The sequence below is a fragment of the Mytilus galloprovincialis genome, chromosome 10, assembly GCF_965363235.1.
Source record: "Mytilus galloprovincialis chromosome 10, xbMytGall1.hap1.1, whole genome shotgun sequence".
Classification (NCBI taxonomy): domain Eukaryota; kingdom Metazoa; phylum Mollusca; class Bivalvia; order Mytilida; family Mytilidae; genus Mytilus; species Mytilus galloprovincialis.
Window position 1 is genome coordinate 20,692,858 of NC_134847.1, and position 26,813 is coordinate 20,719,670.

At 32.9% G+C, this 26,813-nt stretch overlaps 1 protein-coding gene across 1 annotated transcript; it reads left to right on the plus strand.

The window, feature by feature from the left end:
* Positions 1-2,206: 2,206 nt before the first annotated feature.
* On the plus strand, positions 2,207-26,538 carry LOC143047136 (uncharacterized). Its single transcript, XM_076220088.1, has 5 exons — positions 2,207-2,592; positions 4,064-4,176; positions 6,309-6,629; positions 12,086-12,343; positions 23,959-26,538. Exons 1-5 carry the CDS (start codon positions 2,212-2,214, stop codon positions 24,944-24,946), a joined length of 2,061 nt encoding a protein of 686 aa, XP_076076203.1. The 5' UTR covers positions 2,207-2,211; the 3' UTR covers positions 24,947-26,538.
* Positions 26,539-26,813: the final 275 nt, after the last annotated feature.

Below are 26,813 nucleotides of genomic sequence, written 5' to 3' on the forward strand. Positions count from 1 at the left end.
TGTTAGAATAGTAAAACTAGTTGCTCTCTTTAAAAAAAAAGAAAAACATTACGTGAACCCGAGATCGCTGATTGGTAACCAAAAACATTGTCGTTGAATATTTGTTTGCTTTTGATTTGAAATAACTGTGGAAGAATACGTTAATGATGATGTTTAAACACCTTTATTGAAAAAATGCAACTGTGTGTAGATTCTTGCACAAGTCAATTGAAAGCAATATTGATGATAGTTGTGAATAGAAAAAAGTGAAATCACAAAAAAGCAGAATACCGTGTAAAATTCAAAACAGAAACTCCCTATTCAAATGGCAAAATCGAAAGCTCAAACACATCAAACGAATAGACAAACATTCACATTATTTAAACACAGATGTTTAATAAATGTGACCTACTGAATTAGACTATTTACCGGATTTGTTATCTCATAAGCAACACGACGGGTGCCACATGTTGAGCAGGATCTGCTTACCCTTCCGGAGCACCTGAGATCACTCCTAGTTTTTTGTGGGGTTCGTGTTGTTTATTATTTAGTTTTCTATGTTGTCCCATGTGTACTAGTGTTTGTCTGTTTGTCTTTTTCATTTTTAGCCATAGCGTTATCAGTTTATTTTCGATTTATGAGTTTGACTGTCCCTCTTTTATATGTCAAAAGGGATATACATTCTAACATAGAAATAATTTTTTGACTGCAACCTAGTCTTACTTTCTATACTATCCGATCTACAAATGAACTTTAATTGTAGATATAAAATGTCACGTGGTAGCCTATCCATGAAGGGACCGTGCAAAAGACATAAATAAAATATCGTACATTTTCGAGGAATTCCAAAAATCTTGATTCGGGAAATATTCGAATGGCCAAAAGAAGCTTTAAACATCACCAGCATATAGGCCTGAACCCCTCACGCACAAAAAATGACGAAATAAAAAAAAAAAACAACAGATAACATGTCTACAATGAAAGAAATCGATTCCGACATGCATTCATTTAGGGGTATCGACTCTGTCATATCTACAACAAAATGAATCGATTCTGCCATGTCTTTATTATCGACTATGTAATGTCTACAATTAGGGGTTTGGACTATGTCAGATCTACAACGAAATATATATCGACTCTGCAATGTCTTCAATTAGGGATATCGACTATGTCATGTCTACAACGAAATGAATCGATTCTGCCATGTCAATTAGGGTTATCGACTATGTCATGTCTACACGAAATATATCGACTCTGCACTGTCTTCAATTAGGGGTATCGAGTATGTCATGTCTATAACTAAATATATCGACTCTGCAATGTCTTCAATTAGGGGTATCGACTATGTCATGTCTATAACGAAATATATCGAGTCAGCAATGTCTTCAGATAGGGGTATAGACCATTTCATGGCTACAACGAAATATATTGACTCTGCAATGTCTTCAATTAAGGGTATCGACTTTGTCATGTCTTTAACGAAATTAATCGACTCTCCCATGTCTTCTATTAGGAGTATCGACTATGTCATGTCTACAACTAAATGTATCGACTCAGAAATGTCTTCAAGTAGGGGTACCGTCAATATCATGTCTACAATGAAAATATATCGACTCTGCAATGTTTTCAACTAGGGGTATCGACTATGTCATGTCTACAACGAAATGTATCGACTCTGCAATGTATTCAATTAGGGGTTTGGACTATGTCATGTCTACAACGAAATATATCGACTCTGCAATGTCTTCAATTAGGGGTATCGACTGTGTCATGTCTACAATGAAAATGTATAGACTCTGCCATGTCTTCAATTAGGGGTATCTACTATGTCATGTCTACAACGAAATATATCGACTCTGTCGTGTCTTCAATAAAGAGGATATCGACTCTGACATTTCTTATACAAGGGATATCGAATCTGATATTTTCCCAATGAGGGGCATCGACTCTGAAATTTTTACGAGAGTATCGAATCCGACATTCAACAATATGAGGTATGGTCTATCGACTTTGATATGTCTATAATTAGAGGTATTGACTCAAGATATGGAAGTCTTTAAGGAAGCTTCAAAATTCTGAATATCATTTGAAATTACTTCATAATTTTTCGCATGGTCATAAATGTTACCAACATGTAATATATAAGAGAGGAAATTATCATACACATTGTTTCTACATTCAAAATGTGCAATTATATTATCTGTATTTTGTTTTATAATTTAAAGGTTCGATATGGAAGTCGTTTTCTACTTAATCGCTTTCGTTAGTCCCGTGTTCAGCATGATGACAGAAAAACATATGCCAGAAATATTGTGTAAATGTTTGAATGAAGAGGCGGGTTCCATAACCATAATTCCACCCGACCTCATTTTATACAAATGTGTTAACAAGTATCTTGCAGAAACCTGGTTGGAACGCTATCATCCCCCAAGACTGACTGACCCTGACACAATCAACTGGATACGATCCCTTGGTCGAAAAGTCAGAGGACAAGAAGACAACATTCGAACGAAAAGACAAGCAGTCAGAAGAGTAAGACGGGAAATCAGAACACTTACAGATGCACAAAGGAATAGATTTATTCAAGCTGTTCTACAGTTAAAAACACGAAGAGTAAGTATTTCACAAATGTATTACTGAGTAATTTTCTGGTTATCAAACAGCATTTCTTGCTTATTTTTTTGACAGATTTATATAAGCTTTTATTTCTTATTTGCTTTAAAAAAAAATGTACACTACTTCGTAATATATCTATTACCTATACTAGTATATATTTTAAAGACATGGATTATTTTTGCATGCTATAGGCAGTTTTTTTTTAAAATCATTAACCATATAATGTTTTTTTCTGTTTAGCTTTAATTCCCTTTGTTTGGTGCCAATTCTGTTTTCTTGAAATTGCTTGAATATGCTTCTGTCTTATTTACTTATATTTTGTTGTTGTTCCGTTATAATTACCTTTGGCTGTACTGTTGCATTATTGTCTTTGTTTGGCTGTAACGGTGTTCTATTTACGTTGTCTGGCTAAGATGCTAAATTATTTACTGTGTTTGACTGCAATGCTGTCTCAATGACTTTGTTTGACTGTGATGCTGTCTTATTGGCTTTGTTAAGCTGTGATTTCATCTGGTTAACTTTGTTTCGTTAGGTGTCTGATTTATCAACTTTGCTCGGCTGAGATGTAGTTTTATTGTGTGTGTTGGAATGTCTTTGATGCTGCTCTGATGATAGTCTTTTTGTTTTTGAGTGACTGTGATGCTGTCTCTGAGATTATATATGACTGCAGTATTGTCTCATTGACATTGTATGGCTGTGATGTTGTTGTAATGACTTGGTTTGCCTGTTGTCCTACCTTGTTGACAGTGTGGGCTATGGTGCTGCCTGATTAATAAGAACAACTATATCTCTTTATTGATATTCGTGCATTACCTAATATGTCTCTTACTTTTTAATCGGTTACAGGAAAAAAATAATGATTTATATTTTAATTCAATAGGTTACATGAATAATTGATGACTACTTCTATCTAATATTGTGTGCAATATTCATTTCGTCATAATTCTTTGTACATTACAGGACAACAGGTTTCCATCAATCAAAAGTTCCGGAAGATTGTAGTAGCAAAGTGATGTATTTAATTTGTTGATTTGCAACCTTGTATTTTACGGGACTTAATGAAAGTTAATATCGCGCTTTTATCAGCTTTTGTTATGTCTTGTCTTATGTGAGTCCTGAAATAGGAAACTTACGCTTTCAACTATTTTAGTGGCATTCAAGGCGATAAAAAAATGTTGTTGTAAATTGTTTAACGTGTAAATGAAATTACAATCCATTTTTGTTTGATCTACTAGTATCTTTTAAATTAACCAGCTTCAGGAAATGGTAGGTATTAATTTATACTTTAATTCTGGTTGTCGTGATTTTGGATGGATTTGAACATTATATTAAACAAAGGCTCTTGTCCATTTTGAATAATTTCATATAAATTAAAGGGGGTCATGTAATTCCGAAACCCTTAATATAAAATATGTGCATTAATATTTTATCAAAACTATGGGTTTTTTTTTTTTTTTTGCATGAATAGATCGGAACAACAAACAGATATGATGCTTTAGCAAGTGCACATGATGGTACAGCTATTGCATCTGCACATTTTGGACCAAACTTTCCTTCATGGCATAGAGAATACCTCAAACTGTAAGTATAAGAATATGTAAAATACTTAAATTTGAATTCCACATATACATAGCTGGTAGTAAGAACAAATTTTCATACAACCACTGGGTCGATGCCACTGCTGGTGAAGATTTATTTCCCCAAGGGTATCACCAGCCCAGTAGTCAGCACTTTTTGTGCTGACATGCATTATCATTGATATGGTTATATTTATAAATTAACTGTTTACAAAATTGAGAATTTTTGAACTACTAAGGCTTTTCTACCTCAGCCATAGATTATCTTAGCTGAATTTGGCAAAACTTTTCATAATTTTGGTCCTCATTGCTCTTCAACTTCGTACTTTATTTGGCCTTTTAACTTTTTGGATTCGAGCGTCACTGATGAGTCTTTTGTAGACGAAACGCGCTTCTGGCGTATATACAAAATTTAGTCCTGGTATCTATGATGAGTTTATTTACAACAGCTGGGTCGATGCCACTGCTGGTGGAGATTTATTTCCCCAAATTATCACCAGCCCAGTAGTCAGCACTTTTTGTGATGACAGGAAATATCATTGATATGGTTATATTTATAAATTAACTGTTTACAAAATTGAGAATTTTTGAAATACTAAGGCTTTTTTACCCCAGGCATAGATTACCTTAGCTTGATTTGGCAAAACTTTTAGGAATGTTGGTCCTCATTGCTCTTCAACTTCGTACTTTATTTGGCCTTTTAACTTTTTTGGATTCGAGCGTCACTGGTGAGTCTCTTGTAGACGAAACGCGCGTCTGTCGTATATACAAAATTTAGCCATGGTATCTAGGATGAGTTTATTTTCAGCTCGCCAAGTAAATAAAGGGTCGCCATCTTTTGCTTTGTCTTCCATTGTTGTCATAAGTTAATATTCTAAATTTCTTAACTTTTTATCAAACTTAGCGACAATCCAGCCACGTGCATTTTGCAGAAATTTAATCCTATCGTAAGACACAGCAACCAGTGTACAAATAACAGGAATTATAATTTGGTACATTTGTACTTGTACGTATATATGTATGTCAAAATACTAATTCATTTCAATGTTTATCGTCAAACAATTAAGAATTGAATGCTTCTTTTTGTAACTTTATTGGGGTGTAAAAGCGTTGACCGAAGTACATTTTGTATGAAGCGCGGAATTTTATAATTGTTTTTATCTAATTCACCTGTGCACTTTATTGTCGGACCACGTGTTATCCTGAATGAAAAGTTTTATTGAGTAATGCAATTGCTTAAGGAATAAAATGTGATGTGCAGTTAACCAATCAGAATTATCAGATTATTACATGGCATTTTTCATATCGCATGTATTATCAGCCCTAGGTTCAATATCAGCCCAAGAGCCGCATGGCTCGAGGGCTGATATTGACCGAGGGCTGATAATACCTGCGATATGAAAAATGACATGTTATGATCTTTTTATCATATGCTTCAACAATGGAGAAAAATAACAGATCATATATTGATCCTTTTACGTGGTTCCCAAATAGAAGTTCAAAGATTGAAAAGTTCACGGACGTCGGACCCAAATTTAGTACATTCGATATCAAATCTTTCTACCATATGCCTCAACAGAGGAGAAAACATTTTTAATATGGACGACTCGACAAACCCTTAAAAAACCAACAATATACATAGTGAGCACTGTTTGGAAAAGTCAACCTTTTCAAAGTAACTTTCTAAATTATGTTTGAAACTAATAAAGAATGCATTTATTTAATAATTTGTTTGTTTGTTTTTTTTATTTTTATTTTTTTTGTTATTATTTTACACAATATGCTTTTCAGTATCTAAATAATTGTTTTGTACACTATTTCGTAATGTTTTTCACTGAAAACGTAGCATTGAGGTGTATTTTCCGGAATTTGCCGAGTATCACCGGAATGCCATGTGATAACGTTACGGAAAGGCATGTGATAACAATCGAAGCATGTGATAAACTTTTCATATCAGCCCGCTAAGCACCAATTCGAAAAATATGGAATTAACGTTAATTTAATGCTATTATCATACAGTAAAAATCATATGTTATTTAGTCTAAGTATATGATAAAAAGTATTATAATGAAACATACATCTAATGTAATTAATTAATAGTAAATTCTGGAAAAATGCTAATACTTATCTTTTCAGATTTGAAGCTGCTCTACAGGAAATTGATGATCAAGTTACCTTGCCATTCTTTGATAGTAGATTGGATTATAACTTATTTGACCCAAGGGAATCAAATTTCTGGGGCGATAATTTCATGGGTGATCACCAAGGCGTGGTAGAAAGTGGGCCATTTAAACTTTGGCGTCAGAGTAATGGAGCATATTTGGAAAGAAACGGTGGAGCATCTGGTTCAATGATTTCACCAAGGGGGATAACAAATGTGCTATCCATGCGAAGAAATATTGATATATTGTCACCATGGGCAAATGATAGATATAATCTTGAAAACTACCATGATGCGTACGTATGAGAAATTTTACATAACTGCATCCCAAAACTAAGGACTTTTTAGTCAAATAAGATGGCAATTTTCAGAATATATGAATAAAATCCATGCGGTTTTTTTTTTCAGTACAGCACACATAAAAATGTCTTTGGAACGGGGACTCAAATATTGCTTTTTTTTTATTTCAACGGATTCATTGGACACATACTGAGATTAACAAAATGCATGGTGCACTATAAAGTATGACGGTGTCCGTGAAATTGTTATAAATGAACGTATATACACGCCGTTCCCTATAATAACAGGATTTTAATGTTGTTCCATAGAACGTTTCAAACTGAAGATTGTTTTCAATAGTTAATGAGCTGTAATACATTTATAACCGAATTAGTTTGAACGGTTTGTCAAAAACATGCATAATGAAACTTAAAGTGGTCGCACTTTCTTTTTTAATGAAAATTCATTTACAAAAATCGGATGTATATTTATCAAAAGCCGTTATTATGAATAACTCGTTAATAATTGCAATGATTACAATGATTCTTTATTTCAATAGCAGACATGTTTTTTTTTTATATTCAAAATAAATATAAAATAAACATATTCAAAGGATGTTCACTCCTCTCTATTTTGAATTTTCCCCTGCAAAAAATCCCCCGCTAACCCCTACACTTCTTTTCATTACATAAAGTTTAAAAAGCCATATTTGAAAATCTTATCAAATCCTTCTTATTTTTCATAAATTTTTTTCAAAGTTACATGTAAGAAAAGTCTAGAGAGTTCCTTCCAAATTTTCTATGGCTTGTTTCTGGAAAACAAGCAGACGTTTTTTCTGCTTTTAGTTCCTTTATTTATATACTTTTGATTTATAACAGCCTGAAAAAAGCTCGATATTTTGAATCAAAGATGCGAACATCCTTAATCAGCAATGAAATCTTAGTTGTGCTTTCATACATTCAACCTATGCTAACATTTTGAAATATAGGTATAAAATTGTGTGAAAAAATGTTGGCATAGGTTGAATAATTTGTAACAGATTAAGTGTTATAAAAACATAAATTAATTAGGGGCTACTCAATCTACAAGCAGTTTAAACCTAGCGTTAAAGAATTCTCAATATACATTTTTTTACAAGATTTAGTATTAGTAAAATTGTAGGTAATTGGGTAGGTTGAGGATCTCTATTGCACAAAGGAATTAGTTTGTGTATTTCATAAATACTGACTTGTGTAAAATATCTATTTTAAATGTTCACTATTAATTCCAACACATACAGAGCTAGAATAAGACAAATTTTACTCATATGATTGTCTACAATAGTCACACTATAAAATATGATGCTGCATCTGCACAATCAACTGGTGTTATGTTGTTATCCTTGACTGGGGCCAGTTTCACAAAACTATCTCAGGATCAAGACATGTCTTAGGATGGTTTAATGGCATATTCTAGTCTTTAGTGGGTTTTACAAAGTGGTCCTAAATTTGGACATTTTTTAAAGTTTGTCACAAAGTAATGACTCCACGAGAGTTTGTTTATGAAAATTACTCATTTTTCAGGGGTGTGGAAATATTTGTTTTGAGCACTTGTCCTTGGGCAAGTAAAACTGTAAATTTTAGTTGTCCGGGAAAAAAGTTACTTGCCCTGATGATCCCAATAAATATTGTAGTATTTTATTGTTAGCTAATATATGATTCTTTCTTTTGCATCCCAAACAAATTAGTGAAATCAATTGGTTTATATGTGTAAAATTTAGGAAATGTTGGAAATGGGTTTATAACATCAATGGGACAGAAACTCAAAAGTAAACCAACTAAATGAAATGACATGTAAAGGACAAGTTAGCAGCATTTTTTTTTTAATAAAAATTGTAGCCAGTAGGTACACTACATATACTAAATTTAGAGGACAGTGAGTGAAGAAATGGAAACAAAATTAAAAACCAATTGTTCAGAGAACAATTGAAGGTCTTTCCACCAGTTTATATCTATTTTGATATTAAAATATAAAAAATCAGTCTAAAATGTCAGTTCATATGGCTTTATGATGTATAGATATGAATTTAAAGCAAAGGTCAAAATCTAGAACGTTAAATTAACCTATAACCTTGACCTCAATTTCAAGGTCACAAACTGAGGATCTCAAATCAAAAGACCCTAGGTCTCTAATATGTATGGTTAATAAGTTATATCACTTTACACATAATTTTAAATATGATAGGGGCAAAAACTCCCATTCATTGTCTACGCACCCTTTCAACTAAAATTATTAAGTTACGACATGTCGCAACTAATAATTTAGTCAAAATAATTTGTCGATATCTTATACGGTTTCTGGAAATGAGTGGAAATAAGCCTAATTCAAAAATTAGAATATGACCTTGACCTTTGACTTTGACCTAATTTTCATTTTTTTTTACCAAGGACCTCAAATCAAAAGATCCTAGGTCTCTATCACTTATGGTGTTCCAGTTTAAAATACATTTCAAAATTTCAAATACAAAAGGGGAAATAACACTCATATGGAGCGTTCATATTGCTTCGGTGGAAATAGGACAAATCATGCGAAGGATATATAACGAGCAATTTATAAAATAAATTTGTCGTAATCTTTTACGGTTGCGAAGGAGTCGTGGACACAAGAAAAACAGTGTCTGGGGAGATAACTCCTACAAAAAAAAGTATTTGGTTACACAGGGTAAATTTCAAAAGCGCATAAACTGTTCGATATCATATACCAAATATCTAAGCGACATATTGCGAAACAAATATTTATCGCAAGAACAAAATTAGGCGGAAGAAAAAAAAATAATCAGAAGAAAAACAATAGGTCTTTCCACAGAAAAGTGGAAAGACCTAATAATAGATTAACTAATTATTTATATCAACTGACACACTTGGTTTTTTCTTGATAGTAGAACACTTTTATTTACCACTTAGACAACACATAAGGTTGCCTTTGATCTTTAAATAAGACAAAAACAAAACTTATTATCTGAATTTCTTTCAAAGGGGTAATCTGATATCCACGATGTCTGATATTCTCGCTTCCGTATTTTTGTTTTATATACACCTTGACCTTCTCCGTTTGCGTTTCATGCTTTTGTCTTGACTCATCATTCTTTTTGTCTTGCTTGTCCGATGTTTTATTAAGTATTTATCAATCTGAATCTCGATTCAAAATCTTTAAGAAATAACACTTTCGGTGAATACGTGGATAAAACATAATCGACGATCCCGGGTCAATGGACAAAGCCAATGCAAAAATACGTGACTCGGGTTTGCATACTTATTTTTATTCATTTTGGTAATTGATCTATTTCCAGAGTTATGTAATATAAATTTATTGTCATGAACATTGATGTTTTTTTTTTCTTAAATATATGTTTTTACTCCCTGATTATTGGTTTCTTTCACATAAATTAATCATCTTTATGTGTTTTGAAATTAGTCCTATACTTTTGTTGGATTTGAACTTTGTCTTGTATATTATTTTACTTGTCCACGGGCAACCAAGACAAAAATAATTACTTGTCTGGGTGTTAAAATGTACGATTCGGGCGAGTCGGGCAAAGCATTTCCACACCCCTGTTTTTTATATTAATTTTGCAAAATAACTTATTATTATCTAATTATCAATTTGGATGATAGAGTTCCAAATAAAGGACACAAAATTTAACCATAAATCTCACAACTCAATATAATGAATAAAAACAAACACGGAGAAATTGATTTTTTTACACTAAAACAAAGTAAATAAATGGTGCACTGTCCCACTGGAAAGTTTTTTTTTTTTTTTTTATTTATTCTAAATTTTATTTTGCAAAATTACTTTGATTTTAAAAAAAGTTTCTTGTTGAAGCATGCTTCATATAAACACAACAAAATAATGAAAAAAAATTAAAATTTGCACATATGAAATAGCTTTTTTCTCAAGTATTGTTATATTTAAGTGTTAGATTTTAAAGATTTAGTCTTCTCAAGTACTGTTATATTTAAGAGTTAAATTTTAGAAATTTAGTCTATTTTTTTTTATTTTTATAATAATTTAATTTCTAGTTCAACTCAATTTTTCTAGTATCAAGGGTTTTATCTTATAATTTTTGTCTTTTAGAATTTTTTGGATATTTCCATTTTTACTGCAACATAATTTTGCAAATACTTTATTTTTGTTTTTAATTTTTAACTAATTATTAAGAGTAATATTTAATGCTAAAATATACTGACTGTATTTTACCTTTAAATAATTAATAATTGTTATAACACCACCTATTGTATTTTGTTTGTAGGCATAGGTTGAATATATTTTTATCAAATGTTGGCATAGGTTGAAGACACCATCATGTTCAGTGACCAAGTTCCTTGAAACTGACGATAACGTCATATTCCACATGACACTTCTATATTAAATTGTAATAGAGTTTCACAAAACCAATTCCAAGACTAAAGTTGTTAATTCCAAGATTAAACATGTTAAAGTTGATAATTCCAAGATTAAAGTCGGAAATTCCAAATTTAAAATTGATAATTCCAAGAATAAAGTTATTAACTCCAAGATCCAGTTTGGAAATTTCAAGATTAAAGTTGATAATTCCAAGATATAAGTAAAAAATTAGAATTTTTAAAAAAGGATGGCCCCAATAAGCTTCCGTAAAATTTGGCACCTTACAGTTCTGCATTATGTTAGAAAAGCTAATGCTCATTGATATATTAAGAACATTTAAATACAAAAATGTATTTCATCTTCAATGTCATATGTGTACGGAAGCGTATTTGGGCTTTTCTTTTTAATGTATCAATGCGTTAATAATATTCGCTTTGATATTTAAGAATTTAAATATGCATTACTTATGCTTGTCTTCTATTTGTAAGATGAAATGATAATAATTTTCTACAATATTTTTCTTTAAATAAGCAATTCATCGCTCTAATCAAGACGATTTTGTGTCTTGTGAAATTAAAAGTCATTATGGTTAAAAAGATAAGGTTTATATGACGATTCAGATTAATAGCAATAACGAGATAGCTAAGCCGCTATAGCGAGTTATTTAGTCGTTATAACAAGTTAGACAACTCGTTACAATGAGTTCGACCTGAAATAAATCTACACTTGATATTAACCGGTTTCCGTAGAATACAAACATGATATGATTGTTGACACTTCCACTGACAAACATCAAAGAAAAAATGAAATCGGATTTAATTTAATTTATCATGATTAAACATTTGCTTTCAAAATGCCGTCATGACATCATTTATGAGAATTTAAATCATTTTTAATTTTGTACAGCGTCGTGTTCGAGGTGTGACTCATAGACTTAATTTTTTAAATTTATTGAACATTAAAAGACCAAAAGACTACACTGAGTGATATTGAAAAAGGCTTACCGTTCAACCTATTTGGTAAAATTAAAAGTTTAATGAAATATACTATATTGAAACTTTTTATATCATGTTCTTTTTTTTAACAGTGTACACGTTTGGGTTGGAGGTACAATGCTTGGAATAAATACAGCTCCGTCTGATCCAGTATTCTATCTGCATCACTGCTTTATAGACTATGTTTGGGAGGTGTTCCGACAAAGGCAAACTGTAGATCCTGAGAAGGACTATCCATTTGACCAGAATGCTTCTCCATCTCACGCACCAAACCGAATTATGGACAACCTACAAAGTGGGAAGAAGAATATTGATGGGTACAGTAATGATTATACAGATCAATATTACAGGTGTGTAATTTCAAAAATAGTAACAAATAAAGCATAGGCGTTGTGCTTAAAAATTTATATATTTAGCATTTGTTTTGCTAGGCAAAAACCGATATTGTCCTTTTCAAAATGTCACTAAGAACAGGATGAAAATAATAACATTATGATAGAAAGATTTTGAAAAAGTTTCATTGTTTAGGAGAATGTATTGATACAGGATGTCTAATATCTCAAAGACCAAGTTTTTCTTTTCTGAAACTAAATTGTATAAATCGAGAACAAACAATACACGGTATTTCTATTGTGCTGGAAAGAGGGGGAAAGTGCAGACAAAGGCTGTTGCCTCCCCTATCCAGCTAAAGGTATATGTTGTCACTCTACAGTTTACATTATCTGTGTTCACTATTTGAACTACAACAATTTGGGGGACTGTCGTTCGCATTCTTTCGTTGCCTTCTGGTGAATAAAACAAAGATGTCTATATATGTTTATTTCGAGTCCAACCAATAGAGTATTGTTTGATTCCTTAGAGTTTTCTATTTTAAACCATAAGAACACGTGCTGGTTGGACTTGTTTTATTTACAAATCAAAATGACTTTTAGAATACTTTTTTTATAAGGACAGTTTCTATTGGTTAAATTTCTTTTTATCTAATTAACATTTTTTGCATAATTTGCGATTACTCTTTTTTAGCTCACCTGGCCCGAAGGGCCAAGTGAGCTTTTCTCACCACTTGGCGTCCGTCGTCCGTCGTCGTCCGTCGTCGTCGTCGTTAACAATTTACATTTTGAACTTCTTCTAGAGAACCACTGAATGGAATGGAACCAAACATGGCATGAATGTTCCTTATGAGGTGCTGACCAAGTGTTGTTACTTTGTAGCCGATCCATCATCCAAGATGGCCGCCAGCGGGGGACTTAGTTTAACATAGGACCCTATGGGAAATGCATACAAATGACTTCTTTTAGAGAACCACTGAATGGAATAAAACCAAACATAGCATGAATGTTCCTTATGGGGTGCTGACCAAGTGTTGTTACTTTGTAGCCGATCCATCATCCAAGATGGCCGCCAGCGGGGGACTTAGTTAAACATAGGACCCTATGGGAAAGGCATACAAATGACTTCTTCTAGAGAACCACTAAATAGAATGAAACCAAACATAGCATGAATGTTCCTTATGGAGTGCTGACCAAGTGTTGTTACTTTGTAGCCGATCCATCATCCAAGATGGCCGCCAGCGGGGGACTTAGTTTAACATAGGACCCTATGGGAAATGCATACAAATGACTTCTTCTAGAGAACCACTAAATGGAATGAAACCAAACATAGCATGAATGTTCCTTATGGAGTGCTGACCAAGTGTTGTTACTTTGTAGCCAATCCATCATCCAAGATGGCCGCCAGCGGGGGACTTAGTTTAACATAGGACCCTATGGGAAATGCATACAAATGACTTCTTTTAGAGAACCACTGAATGGAATGAAATCAAACATGGCATGAATGTTCCTAATGTGGTGCTGACCAAGTGTTGTTACTTTGTAGCCGATCCATTATCCAAGATGGACGCCAGCGGGGGACTTAGTTTAACATAGGACCCTATGGGAAATGCATACAAATGACTTCTTTTAGAGAACAACTGAATGGAATGAAACCAAACATTGCATGAATGTTCCTTATGCCGTGCTGACCATGTGTTGTTACTTTGTAGCCCATCCATCATCCAAGATGGCCGCCAGCATGGGACTTAGTTTAACATAGGACCCTATGGGAAATGCATACAAATGACTTCTTTTAGAGAACCACTGAATGGAATGAAATCAAACATGGCATGAATGTTCCTAATGTGGTGCTGACCAAGTGTTGTTACTTTGTAGCCGATCCATTATCCAAGATGGCCGCCAGCAGGGACTTAGTTTAACATAGGACCCTATTGGAAATGCATACAAATGACTTCTTTTAGAGAACCACTGAATGAAATAAAACTAAACATTGCATGAATGTTCCTTATGAGGTGCTGACCAAGTGTTGTTACTTTGTAGCAGATCCATCATCCAAGATGGCCACCAGCAGGGGACTTAGTTTAACATAGGACCCTATGGGAAATGCATACAAATGACTTCTTTTAGAGAACCACTGAATGGAATAAAACCAAACATGGCATGAATGTTCCTTATGAGGTGCTGACCAAGTGTTGTTACTTTGTAGCCGATCCGCCATCCAAGATGGCCGCCAGTGTGGGACTTTTGAATGAAATTAAACATGTTCCTTTCCTTATCAATGAGGTTGTGTTGTCACTTTTAGCCAAATTTTATATTTTTTCATATGATTTCAAAAACCCAAGTAGAATCAGGTGAGCGATACAGGCTCTTGAGAGCCTCTAGTAATTACTTAAATTTTTGTTTTTACGACCATTAGGGCATTCTGATTATTTTGTTAGAAAGAATTCTAGGTGAACAATAGAAAAGAATTATATATATTTGCTCAAGGAAATACTTCTAAGAGTTTCAGCTGTCAAACTTTATTTATATCGCTAAGTGTCAAAAAGGAAGAATTTCACAACAAATACTTATATATCAAAAGTTACATAACATTATCGACTTTCTAATTATATCTTTATATACAAAAAGCTTTACACAAGAATTAGTTGTTTTTTATAATAACATGGGAGATCTACTTAGTTTTATATGAAATATTAAAAATTATTTCTTTAAATATTTTACCTCAATTTACCTTCATTATATAATCTCAATATAATAAAATACTAGATTAGTTCATGGAAGTCTTATCTTTTCTGTAGCAAGGTTTATGCATACGACGATTTGACAAACGGACGAACGAATGATATAACGGCGTGAAGGTAGTTATATACCATTGCTTTATTGTGCGATATCAATGACAAGGTAGCTTGTTCTGAATTCTAAACACAGACTTCTTTGAGTTGCATTCAATGTTCCAGACCAGCCTTGATAACGAATCGACATCAAATTATATTCACTCTTTCAATTTGTTTGTGCATTTGCTAGTGATTATTTTGAATTTCAGTCGAAAATCATGCTTTTATGTTACTACAATAATCCATAGGTGCTTGAGGACAGGATCCTGTTATGACCCCCCCCCCCCCATAGTCCCTCCCCCTTATTATCATAAATCTCAGATTTTTAAATATATATCACTTATATATATTTGTACCATATATATATACTAATATACCATATTTTTATTCTAAATATGCATGTTTACTATCAACGTGAATCTCGACTATAGAGCGAAGCGAAAGGTTGCCAACTTCGTTTCATGAAATTGGGGCAACGGTCAGGAAAAATTGTTTTAAAATGTAATAAAATTTCACTTACCGGTTAAATCAACGAGTCCATGCTCTTCTCAAATGATTTTCCTTATTGAATTTCGATATCCCGATGTAATATGATACCGTTTTAACACTTTTATTTCATTTTTTCCGCAAGTGATGTTGCATTTTTTTCTCCATTCAACTTCGATCAACGGAAGTTACAATACAACGACATCTGTGTGGTCTTCAGCTCAAGAAGGATAACTCTACACGTAACCGCGGGAAATTAGATAAGTTCCGGGGTCGAAAAAGTAAGAGATTTTCGAAAATGTATACATTCGAAATTCTCGTATGTTAACTTTCCCTGCATATACCCCGGAACTCATCTAATTTCCGGCGGTTACATGTGGAGTCGTTGTATTGTAACTTCCGTTGATCGAAGTTGAATGGAGAAAAAAATGCAACATCACTTGCGGAAAAAATGAAATAAAAGTGTTAAAACGGTATCATATTACATCGGGATATCGAAATTCAATAAGGAAAATCATTTGAGAAGAGCATGGACTCGTTGATTTAACCGGTAAGTGAAATTTTATTACATTTTAAAACAATTTTTCCTGACCGTTGCCCCAATTTCATGAAACGAAGTTGGCAACCTTTCGCTTCGCTCTATAGTCGAGATTCACGTTGATAGTAAACATGCATATTTAGAATAATAATATGGTATATTGGTATATATATGGTACAAATAAGTGATATATATTTAAAAATCTGAGATTTATGATAATAAGGGGGAGGGACTATGGGGGGGGGGGCTCATAACAGGATCCTGTCCTCAAGCACCTATGCAATAATCTGATCATTATTTGTAAATGTAATGAAAATATGCAAAATAGCCTTCGAAGATGTGATGATATGTTTCCATGTTTTCTATATCTATCTATACTATTAAACGACAAGAGCTCATTTTGTGTGTCGCTTCTCTTCCTTCCACAATGAATTAATCATCATGCCTCTGTATCCTAAAGGTACCATGCATTGTCGCATTTGTCATCCATTTTTATGATTCTATACTATTAAACGAGAAGAGCTCATTTTGTGTGTCGCTTCTCTTCCTTCCACAATGAATTAATCATCATGCCTCTGTATCCTAAAGGTGCCATGCATTGTCGCATTTGTCATCCATTTTTATGATTATTCAGTTTGGGTTATTTTGGGAGAAATCGAAAAAAAACTGCGTCCGGAAATTTTTCCGTCATTGGACAAAATTTCAAGTCAGACTAGACATCCGGTTTTCGTTTTTTCTGTACTTTGTACATACCAAGGATTATGAATAACATTTATTTGCTATCTGCTATCATTTTCAAGTTTACTATTCACGACGGTCACTGGGTTTATTAAATAGAGAGCGTCTATATAATATGTCAATGACCGCCGTGGATCGATTAGTAAATTGAGAGTTGATATAGTAAAAAGCAAAATTACGCTTTATTTATAGTAATGTATTTTGATAATATACAAATAAACGCTAACATTATTTAAATCAATTAAAAAAAATTATAGGAGTTTTGGAGGGGAAAAAAATAGGAGCCGGGCTAGAAAAACAATTGTCCTGTCCCAAAGTACTTATAACTTTTATTACCTTTCCTGAAATTCTCCAGTCATTATTGTTTTACAAAAACTCATCCTACAACACTTTACATACTTTCAACCACGTTCTGGATGCCCACGATTTCGCGGGTGTGTTCTAGCATTTATCATCCTTGCTTAAAGTATTTCAGTTTGGGTTATTTTAGGCGTCCATATATTTTACTGGGGTGACTTTTAATATATTTGTGACCAATTTATATAGTACTTATAGTATATATGTATATTTTTGTTCATAGTATACAGAAAAACAGAGAGAATAAAAATCAGTATTCGGGAAAAAATAGGGAGGGCAAAAAATATGTGCTCAGTCCCCAAGTTCCTTCGACTTTTAATATCTCTCCTGGAATTCTCCAGTTATAATTTATTTTACAGTTTACATACGCTCTATTTCCCCGCGATTTCGCGGGTGTGTTCTAGTGCTTATTAAAAGAAGTTAAGTACGGCAACATATTGTAAGAGAAATGTGTGAATATTGTGTTACTATAATACAATTGATTTTTTTAAGATAAAACAGCTATTGGAATTAATCAACTTCTCTTATATTTCTAAAACATATATGGAAAACTAAAATAAGCGTAATGTATGTCGCAAAAACAATTGCAGCGACATAGCCTCCATTTAGCAATGACGCAACTGCCTCATCATTTTTGTACCATGAAAGTAAAGTAATCTAATGAAAGATAAAATACACACTTGACAATAGAGATACAATCATACTGATTGAGGAAGGGACAAATCATTGTAAAAAAACAACTTGGTCAAAATAGAAGTTCTGGTTAACATTCATAACGAAAATCAAAGTTTTCCTCTTCTTACTTCATTCATGATAGGCAGACTTCGTGCACACAAGAAAATGAAAAACAAGCTATAATGTAGCATTATCCTTTAATTTTACGTTTCAGTTCATATAATTTCTGTTCTCGGATGAGAAAAAAAACCAACTGTAATCGCATTCGTAAACTTGAAACTAAGGTTACTACAGCTACAGTTAGTTTTACGATTTGACTTACATCTAAATATTGTCAATGAGGATAGGTTGGAAAATTTCAATACAAAAGAGATGATTTCAATTTTCAAAGTGTCGTGGCAATAATCTAGCAGATTTGCATAGAGCAGCATCTGTTTACTTTTCCGGAGCATTTGAGTTTATCACTGATTGCTGTTTTGGGTTTGTGTTAGTTTTCTATTTTGTGTTTTGTATTATGTTGTTTGTCTTTTGGTTTATTTCATTTTTTTTACCATGTCGTTGTCAAATAATTTTATACTTTCAAGATGAAATGTTTTGTTGATATTTTTTCTCTTTACAAACCTGCTCGTGGATTTTTCATTGTTATTCAACGCAAAATAATTATCTAAGATACCTGGGACGATCTCATTTCACAAAGGATTTCTTTTGTCTACTTATTGTACCTCGAACTTATTTACCCGGTGTAGGTCTTTAAGTTAAGGTTCAATTTACTTAAAGTTGATCGGGCATGTTTAATTAGACTAGAACACACCCGCGAAATCGCGGGCATTCGGAGCGTAGTTTAAAGTATGTAAAGTGTTGTTGGAAGAATTTTGTAAAATATTGAATGACTGGAGAATTTCAGCAAAAGTATCATTGTCATAGGTCATTGGGGACAGGGAAAATGTTTTTTATCCCTCCTCCTTTATTTCCAAAATTCCCAATTTTTGGTTTTCTATCAATTTTAATATGAACATACCTTTAGTATGTTATGAACATTTAAGTAAGGAGCCTGTAATTCAGTGGTTGTCGTTTGTTTATGTGTTACATATTTGTTTATCGTTCATTTTTTGTAGGGGTCTCATTGGGGGGGGGGGGGGGGTTCTGATCCAGGATCCCACTTACTGTTTTGTCAGATTCCCGTATCCCGCTTACACTACGTACGAAAGCAGTTCTTAATTTTTTTTGTAATTTCCCGTGTCCCGCTAGACATTTCCTGTTTTCACGGCACAATAATTTGACTTTCACGTGTCACGCTTACAAAAATATCGGCAATCCCGCGTCACGCTTAGACCCCAATGAGACCCACTATGTACACAAATAAGGTCGCTAGTTTTCTCGTTTGAATTATGAAGATGAAGATGAGTAGGCGGTTTGGACTTTGCTCGTTGTTGAAGGCCGTACGGTGACCTATAGTTGTTAATTTCTGTGTCATTTTTTGGTCTCTTGTAGAGGGTTGTCTCAACATGGCAATCATACCACATCTTCTTTTTTTTGTAATCAATGAATTTTGTAAAAGATTTAATGACTGGAGAATTTCAGAAAAGGTATCAAAAGTTCACATGAATTATTTTAGCGCTTATCTGTATATTATGAACATTTCCGATTACTATATAAATAAAGTGTATTTACTTTCAATTCTAAGTTTACTAATTGATCCATGGTGGTCATTGATATAGTATACAACCCTCTATTTAACAAACTCTGTGACCGCCGTGGATAGTAAACTTAAAAATAATAGCAGATAGAATTAAAATACACTTCATTCGTAGTATATGTATGTTCAAAGAAAAACGCAAACCGGAAGTCTAATCTGACTTAAAATTTCGTCCAATGACGGGACAATATCCGGATGCCTTTTTTCTCGTTTTTCTCCCAAAATAACTCAATTTGAATAATCATATGAATGTATGACAAATGCGTCTATGCACTGTACATATGGGACACATGTTGATTAATTTATTGTGGAAAGAAGAGAAGCAACACAAAATGAGGTCTTCTCGTTTAATAGTATAGAATACGCCCTCTTAAAATCAGGGGCTCCGAAATAAGATCGGGAAAAACACCCAGCAAAATACCATAATTTACATGTTTTATTATTTAGAGTGCTTTTGGTTGCTTAAATATCTCCGATCAATAATCAAACGGTATTTTCTGGAAATAGTAACCTGTCCCGAACCGGGAGATGTTGGCAGCAATAGTAATTTATTTATAAAAAAAATGTCCATATCTCATTTACTTGTGGCCGTTATTGATTTTAAATTCATGGCATTTTATTTATGGCATTCGTGTATCGTGGAGGAAAAAAGAGGGAAGGCGGGCTTAACTTACTTTCGAATTTCGATCATCATAGCTCTAATCTATTATATTACGGCATACGTTTTACCTCTAGCGAACGCTCTGCCTTATTGTAAAAAGTGACACTCTAAAATTGTAAGCATTTGCTTCAGATTGATCCACTTTGCATCTAGTCGTGAATATGCATGACATATTTGCTACTGGACACAAAGGAGTGATAAATTAGTCAGCTTTATTTAGTGATGTATAATCATTTGTCTTCAGTTGATATTTGTCTCGATCAGTTTTCAAATTTTTATATGTTTCATTTTTATTTACATTTGAATTTTTAAGCGTAAATCTTAGCATTTCTTCTATCATTTTTTTCTTTTCATGTAATCTTTTTTTAGCATTAAAAACGTTGTTGTAGTACACATTAGGGGTTACATTGTATCCTTTCCAGCAAAACTAATAGGGGAGGGGATTAGAGCAGAAAAAAAACAATCTTCATTGAGTGGCAATAACTCATATATTGAAGCGTACAATGACGGCTGTCTCGTCTAGGTGATAACATTTGCTGTTTCAAGTTTATTGATATCTCAATGTTGTAGTTGTCATAACAGCAACAAAAATGTTTTAAAAAAATGTAAAAAGCAATAGTCACAAAAAATGTTGTGAAAATCAGCCAAGTAGCTTATATGAAAAGATTTCAATCATTCAACTTGTGCGTAGATAGAATTTCACGTAAAATTCTCACTACACCAGGCATCGGATATACATTCCTATTACCTACCTATAATATTTCGATCGTACAAAGCTTCGTATTTATATATCGAATAAGCCAAACGAACTTACCCATTTAGCAAGGGTATACTGAGGGTTGGGAGAGGCCAAGATATTTCGATGTTTCTTTACCAAGTGAATCCTTTGGTTTTGAATAAAATAAGATAAAGGTATACATTAATGGGACAGCAACCCAAAGACACAGATAAATCAAAATATTTAGAGTCAACGTTCATTTTTTTATATATGAATAAGGCCGTTAGTTTTCTCGTTTGAATTGTTTTACATTGTCATTTCGGAGCCTTTTATAGCTGACTATGCGTATGGGCTTTGCATTGTTGAAGGCCGTACGGTGACCTATAGTTGTTAATTTCTGTGAAATTTTGTCTCTGGTGGAGAATTGTCTCATTGGCAGTAATACCACATCTTCTTTTTTTGTATTCAGTCTTTTTTATATAGAAAGATGCGTATTAATACAGAATAATTAGCTCAAAACCGACCCATGACTAAATAATAGTTATACGGAGTTAATTAAATAATATTTACCGTCAAAAATTATATATCCAAAAAGGCACATTTGATTTAATATTATTTACCGTCAAAGATATCCCAACAATCACAAGTGTTTGGTTGAAAAAGTCACCTCTCCGATTTTGATTTTGGATCGGTGAAAATTTAAGAAGCTGTAATATAAACCAGTAAAAGAAATACACTTCATTGTATAATATAACGGTAAAATAAATGATGATAATAGATGACGACCAGCGGCAAATAAAATCAATATTCGGGACGATAACATGTAAATATAATACGTATTAACCCCGTTTTTTACTAGACTGACCCACTGAGTCGTGTTTTTTTTTTATCGAGTAGTTCACAAGATATTTAATTTAGTTCGTAGGAAGAAAAGTCACCCGACCCGGATACATTTCCGACTCTGAGCCGGTTAGTCTGTGCTCTTACTCTATGATGCCACGTGTTAAGCGTTGAAATAGAATACCAATTTAATTAACGTATTTGTTTGACCCGTTAGGAACCTCCCCCTCTCGAGGCGAACACCCCACACGAGACCAACCAGGAGAGCAGTAGTGATCGGTAGTACAGAATATTATACCAAAAACTGAAGTACAACACACAATACAGTTTAACAGAATTCTCACAGTTACTAAAGCGAGCTAAAAGTATCTAACCTAAATCGGATGCGTGAAATGATATTGTAAACTACACGTAAACATCGGTGATCGACTCAGGGTAGATTTTATGGGTTAACGCTCTCGGCAAATTAAAAAGTCTTGCACCTATTATTTGAGTGGTCCGAATGTGGCCAGCTGTTGTAAGTCTAAATTTCTGTCCTTATTCAATATATCCTCACTTTCCAGTGGTGTTTTAAAGTTTCACGTCCAACCTCACTGTCGATCTCCTATTGCACGACCTATCTATTGTATTTTAAATGTATGTGTTATAGTCATTTTAAAACATGCATGAACTATTTGCTACAGGACGTAAAGCAAACAACAATCAATCGACTTAATAAATTTCCCTGTACTAGTACTTAGCACACAAAGACAATATCTCGTAAAATGCTATAATGTACAATTTCAATTTGAATTTTTATGTGTTTTTTTTTTTTTTTTTTTTTTTGGTTTTTTTTTTCTCTCCAATATATTACATAACTGACTGCTTACTAAAAAGTTTTATATATATTTTTGTTTCTATGGTTCTTATCTACTGTTTTAATACGATTTATAACATATGATTTTTTTGTCGGGCAAGGATAAAGCTAAGAAAGATGAAAGGGTTTTTTCAGATGTTTTTGCTTCATTTAGACATGAAAAGGAAATAACGGACGACAAAATTAAAGAGTTTGTTTTCATATAATACATTGATCATGAACTTGCGAATATATCTCACCTAACACGTTTTGATCGTGCCAGTAAAACCTTGTTTAATACAGTTTTATTCATTGAAGTTTGCATGTATTTTTAAAGTAAACAAATAAGGAAAGATCTATTAATTAATTGGACTGAATAGGCAAAACTAATTATTTTGCATTCGCATGTAAGGTAATGTAGGAAAATTACCGAATCAGAAACTTAATGACTCTTTACCGGATGAATACTGTGAAACCCTTATGCATTTATGTCTGTTCGATTAACAGTTCTAAAACAAGCTTTTTGAAAAGCTAATTGTTTGAAGAGTTTACTTAATGTTTTCTAAGGTCTGATCTTTACGAATCTATTTCATGATTACTGACAGATCAAAAACATCAAGTATATATAGCAAGAAGTTGTTGGGCAGAATATTCCTTGGTCAGTTATAAATGAGGTCTGTATGGGGTTTTGAATGCCTAATTTATTATGTAAGAAATCGTTCTTTTGAAAAGTTGGCTAAAAGATATAAATTTACCCCCTAATTTTGTAAAACTATCATTTGGTGTTATTTTAATGCTAAAACAAACTATGATAAATAAAAGGGCTTTTAGTGTACGTTTCTTATATTTTTTACGGTTTTTAAGTCAGTAAAAGTTCAATGATTAAGTTAATATTGAAATTAAAAGACCTCCTCACAAAAAGGGTTGTTCAAATCTGAACACCCGTTTTTTGTTTGGAGGTCTTTTAATATCAATATTAACTAATCATTGAACTTTTATCATTACGTATTTAATGGTAAGCAAGCACCAATCAACCAAAGAATGCAACAACAGTCGTTTGGTATGTAATACACATTTTTTTTAAACTGGAAATGCTTTTTACAAAATCTTTGCGGTGCGGGTTATTAAAACCATCAAATAATAATCCTCATCGCAGTCACTTGACCCCAATGACACTTATTTGTCTCCCTAAAAGTAATAAATTATTTACACCATTGAATTGTATTACTGTAGACTTATTACTTTTTGTTTGTAGATATGAAAGAAGTCCAACAACATGTCGTCAATGTAGAAACCAATACCCCTATCTTAGATGTGGAGACAGGTTCAAAGGACTTTGTTCTGCTACAAACAGAGCATCGATACCAAGATTTAGATCAACGAGAAAAAATAAAGATCTAGGAATAAAAAAGAAATTTTCAACTACAATTAATGACTCCACAAGAAACAAAACACCTCGTAGAAGGAGATCAACAGGTGATTGGCTTGTGTACGAACATTTCTTAGAGGAAGAAACAGTCAGCAAAACTGGACGAACAAAAAGATCGATAAGTTCCAGAACATCAAGAAAGGAAAATCGAACATCACATATAACAGGCATGGATTCTTCCATGCAAAACTCATTTTTACTGGATGGCGAGCCTGATATCAAGCGTTGGGTATTTATACCAGTTAAAATTGTTCATAAACGTCCATCTGGCTTACTCTTTGGCACAAAAGTGATAAAGAATAAAAATATTGTAGATGGAGTTGATGTATATTCATATAACAACTATATGAATTATACAGATGAAGAGCAGCAAAAAGCATATTCTCATAGTTTTACGTCTGGGTCAGGAGCAGACAAAGTATATGTTCAAGTTGATGGTATGTCATACAATGGAAAGTATGTAGATTACACGATAGTCGACTCAAGACTCCCTGTATCAGAATCAATTGCCATCGTTGCTGTTAAAAATCCAAAACTTAATTCTAGCATTTCTTATATATCTGCTTATGACTCACATGGTCGGATTTGTCGCCCATATTGTCATTCGTATGGGTCTTATTCAAATCAGTTCAAAACATGTTCCGGGGTGATAAATCTGACTGAAGAAAACCCTAAGCTGTACGGTGAAGATGTCGGAGAGGTAACACGACTACTGTATGAGTCTGAAAATGGGAAGGTTTTTTCCAGAAGTGATGAAAATATATTTCTCAGTTTCTACTGCGACTTCCATGAAATTCCATGGGGAAAATGCTAATGAATAAATTTGTGACGATACTTAGTTTACATTGCATATATATATGTGTGTGCACATATAATTTCTTCTGGATCTTGGAAATAGTGATGAAAACCTGTACATATATAAAATTGCATCTAAAAAGCGAAAAACACCAAAAGAAATTTAAATATAAATAAAATTATAGTAAAACAAAATCGAATCACACAAATCCTTCTTAAGGTGTCGGACCAACAATTCAGCCAGTTTCAATTAAAGTTGTAAGAAACCTCAAATTAAAAAAAAAAGAGGGATATGTTTTTTATAACTCAATGGATAGTTTTCATTATAAAACTTATGTACATATACTTTTTTTCTGAAGAAAATTCTTTAATTTGTTCATATTTAGAAGAAGTTTACTTTATTTTAATTGCTTCCTTCCTGGAAGCAATTCCCCGACATATTTTCCGTATGGAAAGTGACCTCCGTGTGATCCATCTCGTAAAAATCCGGTGATCGCAATACGCATGGATGTCCTTGAAATAAATTAATATCTGATTGTACATGTTAAACACGTGCTCAATATCCATGTTTTGTTGTTGATTGTTGACAAACAGGTGACAATCGTTAAACTTCGGCTTTAAAACTCGAACTTTAATTACCTGCCATATTTTCACAACAACACTGGCCGATTGAAAAAAAAAAGACGATTATACGAAATTTATGCGAAAAAATTATAAAACCGTGCACAGAAGACTAAGTTTATGATGTTTGTATGCATTGGTTTAAGTATTGGAATAACATTATTTTTCACCGGTCACTTGTTTATTATGACTTTAAAGACATGTGTAAAAGTAGCCATTCCATCGCAAAAATAATCCCTTTGATGTCATAACAAACAGATTTGCAGAAATGAATCTTTCAGTGAAGGAGAAATATATGTAGACAATTTTCAGTCTAATTTCAAACGTACATGATTTTGTATTTAAAATTGAGGATTAATACACGCTACAGTATACATGTTTAAGATTTTTGAAAAACCAGTGGTTATTTTAAGTTGCAGTTAAGGTGTAACACCACTAATTTATGCCCGGCCAGAAAGCACATACCAGAAAGTAGTACATATTTAACACAAAATAGTTTCTACGCATGAGTGTAACTTTCTAAATATGTAGAATATTTATGTATTTTGGGTATCAACTGAAAGCTGAATGACTGATGACCATTGTAGAACACTTTTTGACTTATAATTAAAAAACTGCACCAAATTTTAAAAAGAGGGTACATTTTGCCAGTTTGTCAGATCTGAAATACCTGTTTTGGTATATTTGAAGTTCGGGGAACCAGTTCTTTCTGATATGCCATTAAAGGTATGTAAATTTGTCAGTAGTGTAGCCTTGACATGCAATTAATGTCACTGTATTTAAACTTAAAATGAAATAGCTGTGTCTGCTTGAAATCTATCATAGAAAACAAAGGGGCCATGAATTAGTGGTGTACTTCCTTAACTTCCAAAAATATGGTTGAATGTAGATGGGTTTTGCATTTGTGGTCTGACACCTTAAGCATAAACACAAGACTTACCGTTAGACATCATAAACATAATACAAACAGAATAATGGTCTTTTCATAGAGTCTTGAAGTTTTGATACCAATATGATGAATATCTAAATAAAGACAACAATTCAATATGATACAATCTATGGAATATATGTACAAAATATGAAATAAAAAGTTTACTTAACCTAATTTTTTTATTAATGTCATCGCCAAAGATGTTTAACATGCAAATAAACTCTTAACACTGACATATTTCATATAAAACCAATGATTTAAAACAAAATGGAAATAGCAATTTTCGATGGCTGTCTCATTGGGTTTTTTTTGTATATATTTATATAAACGTTTG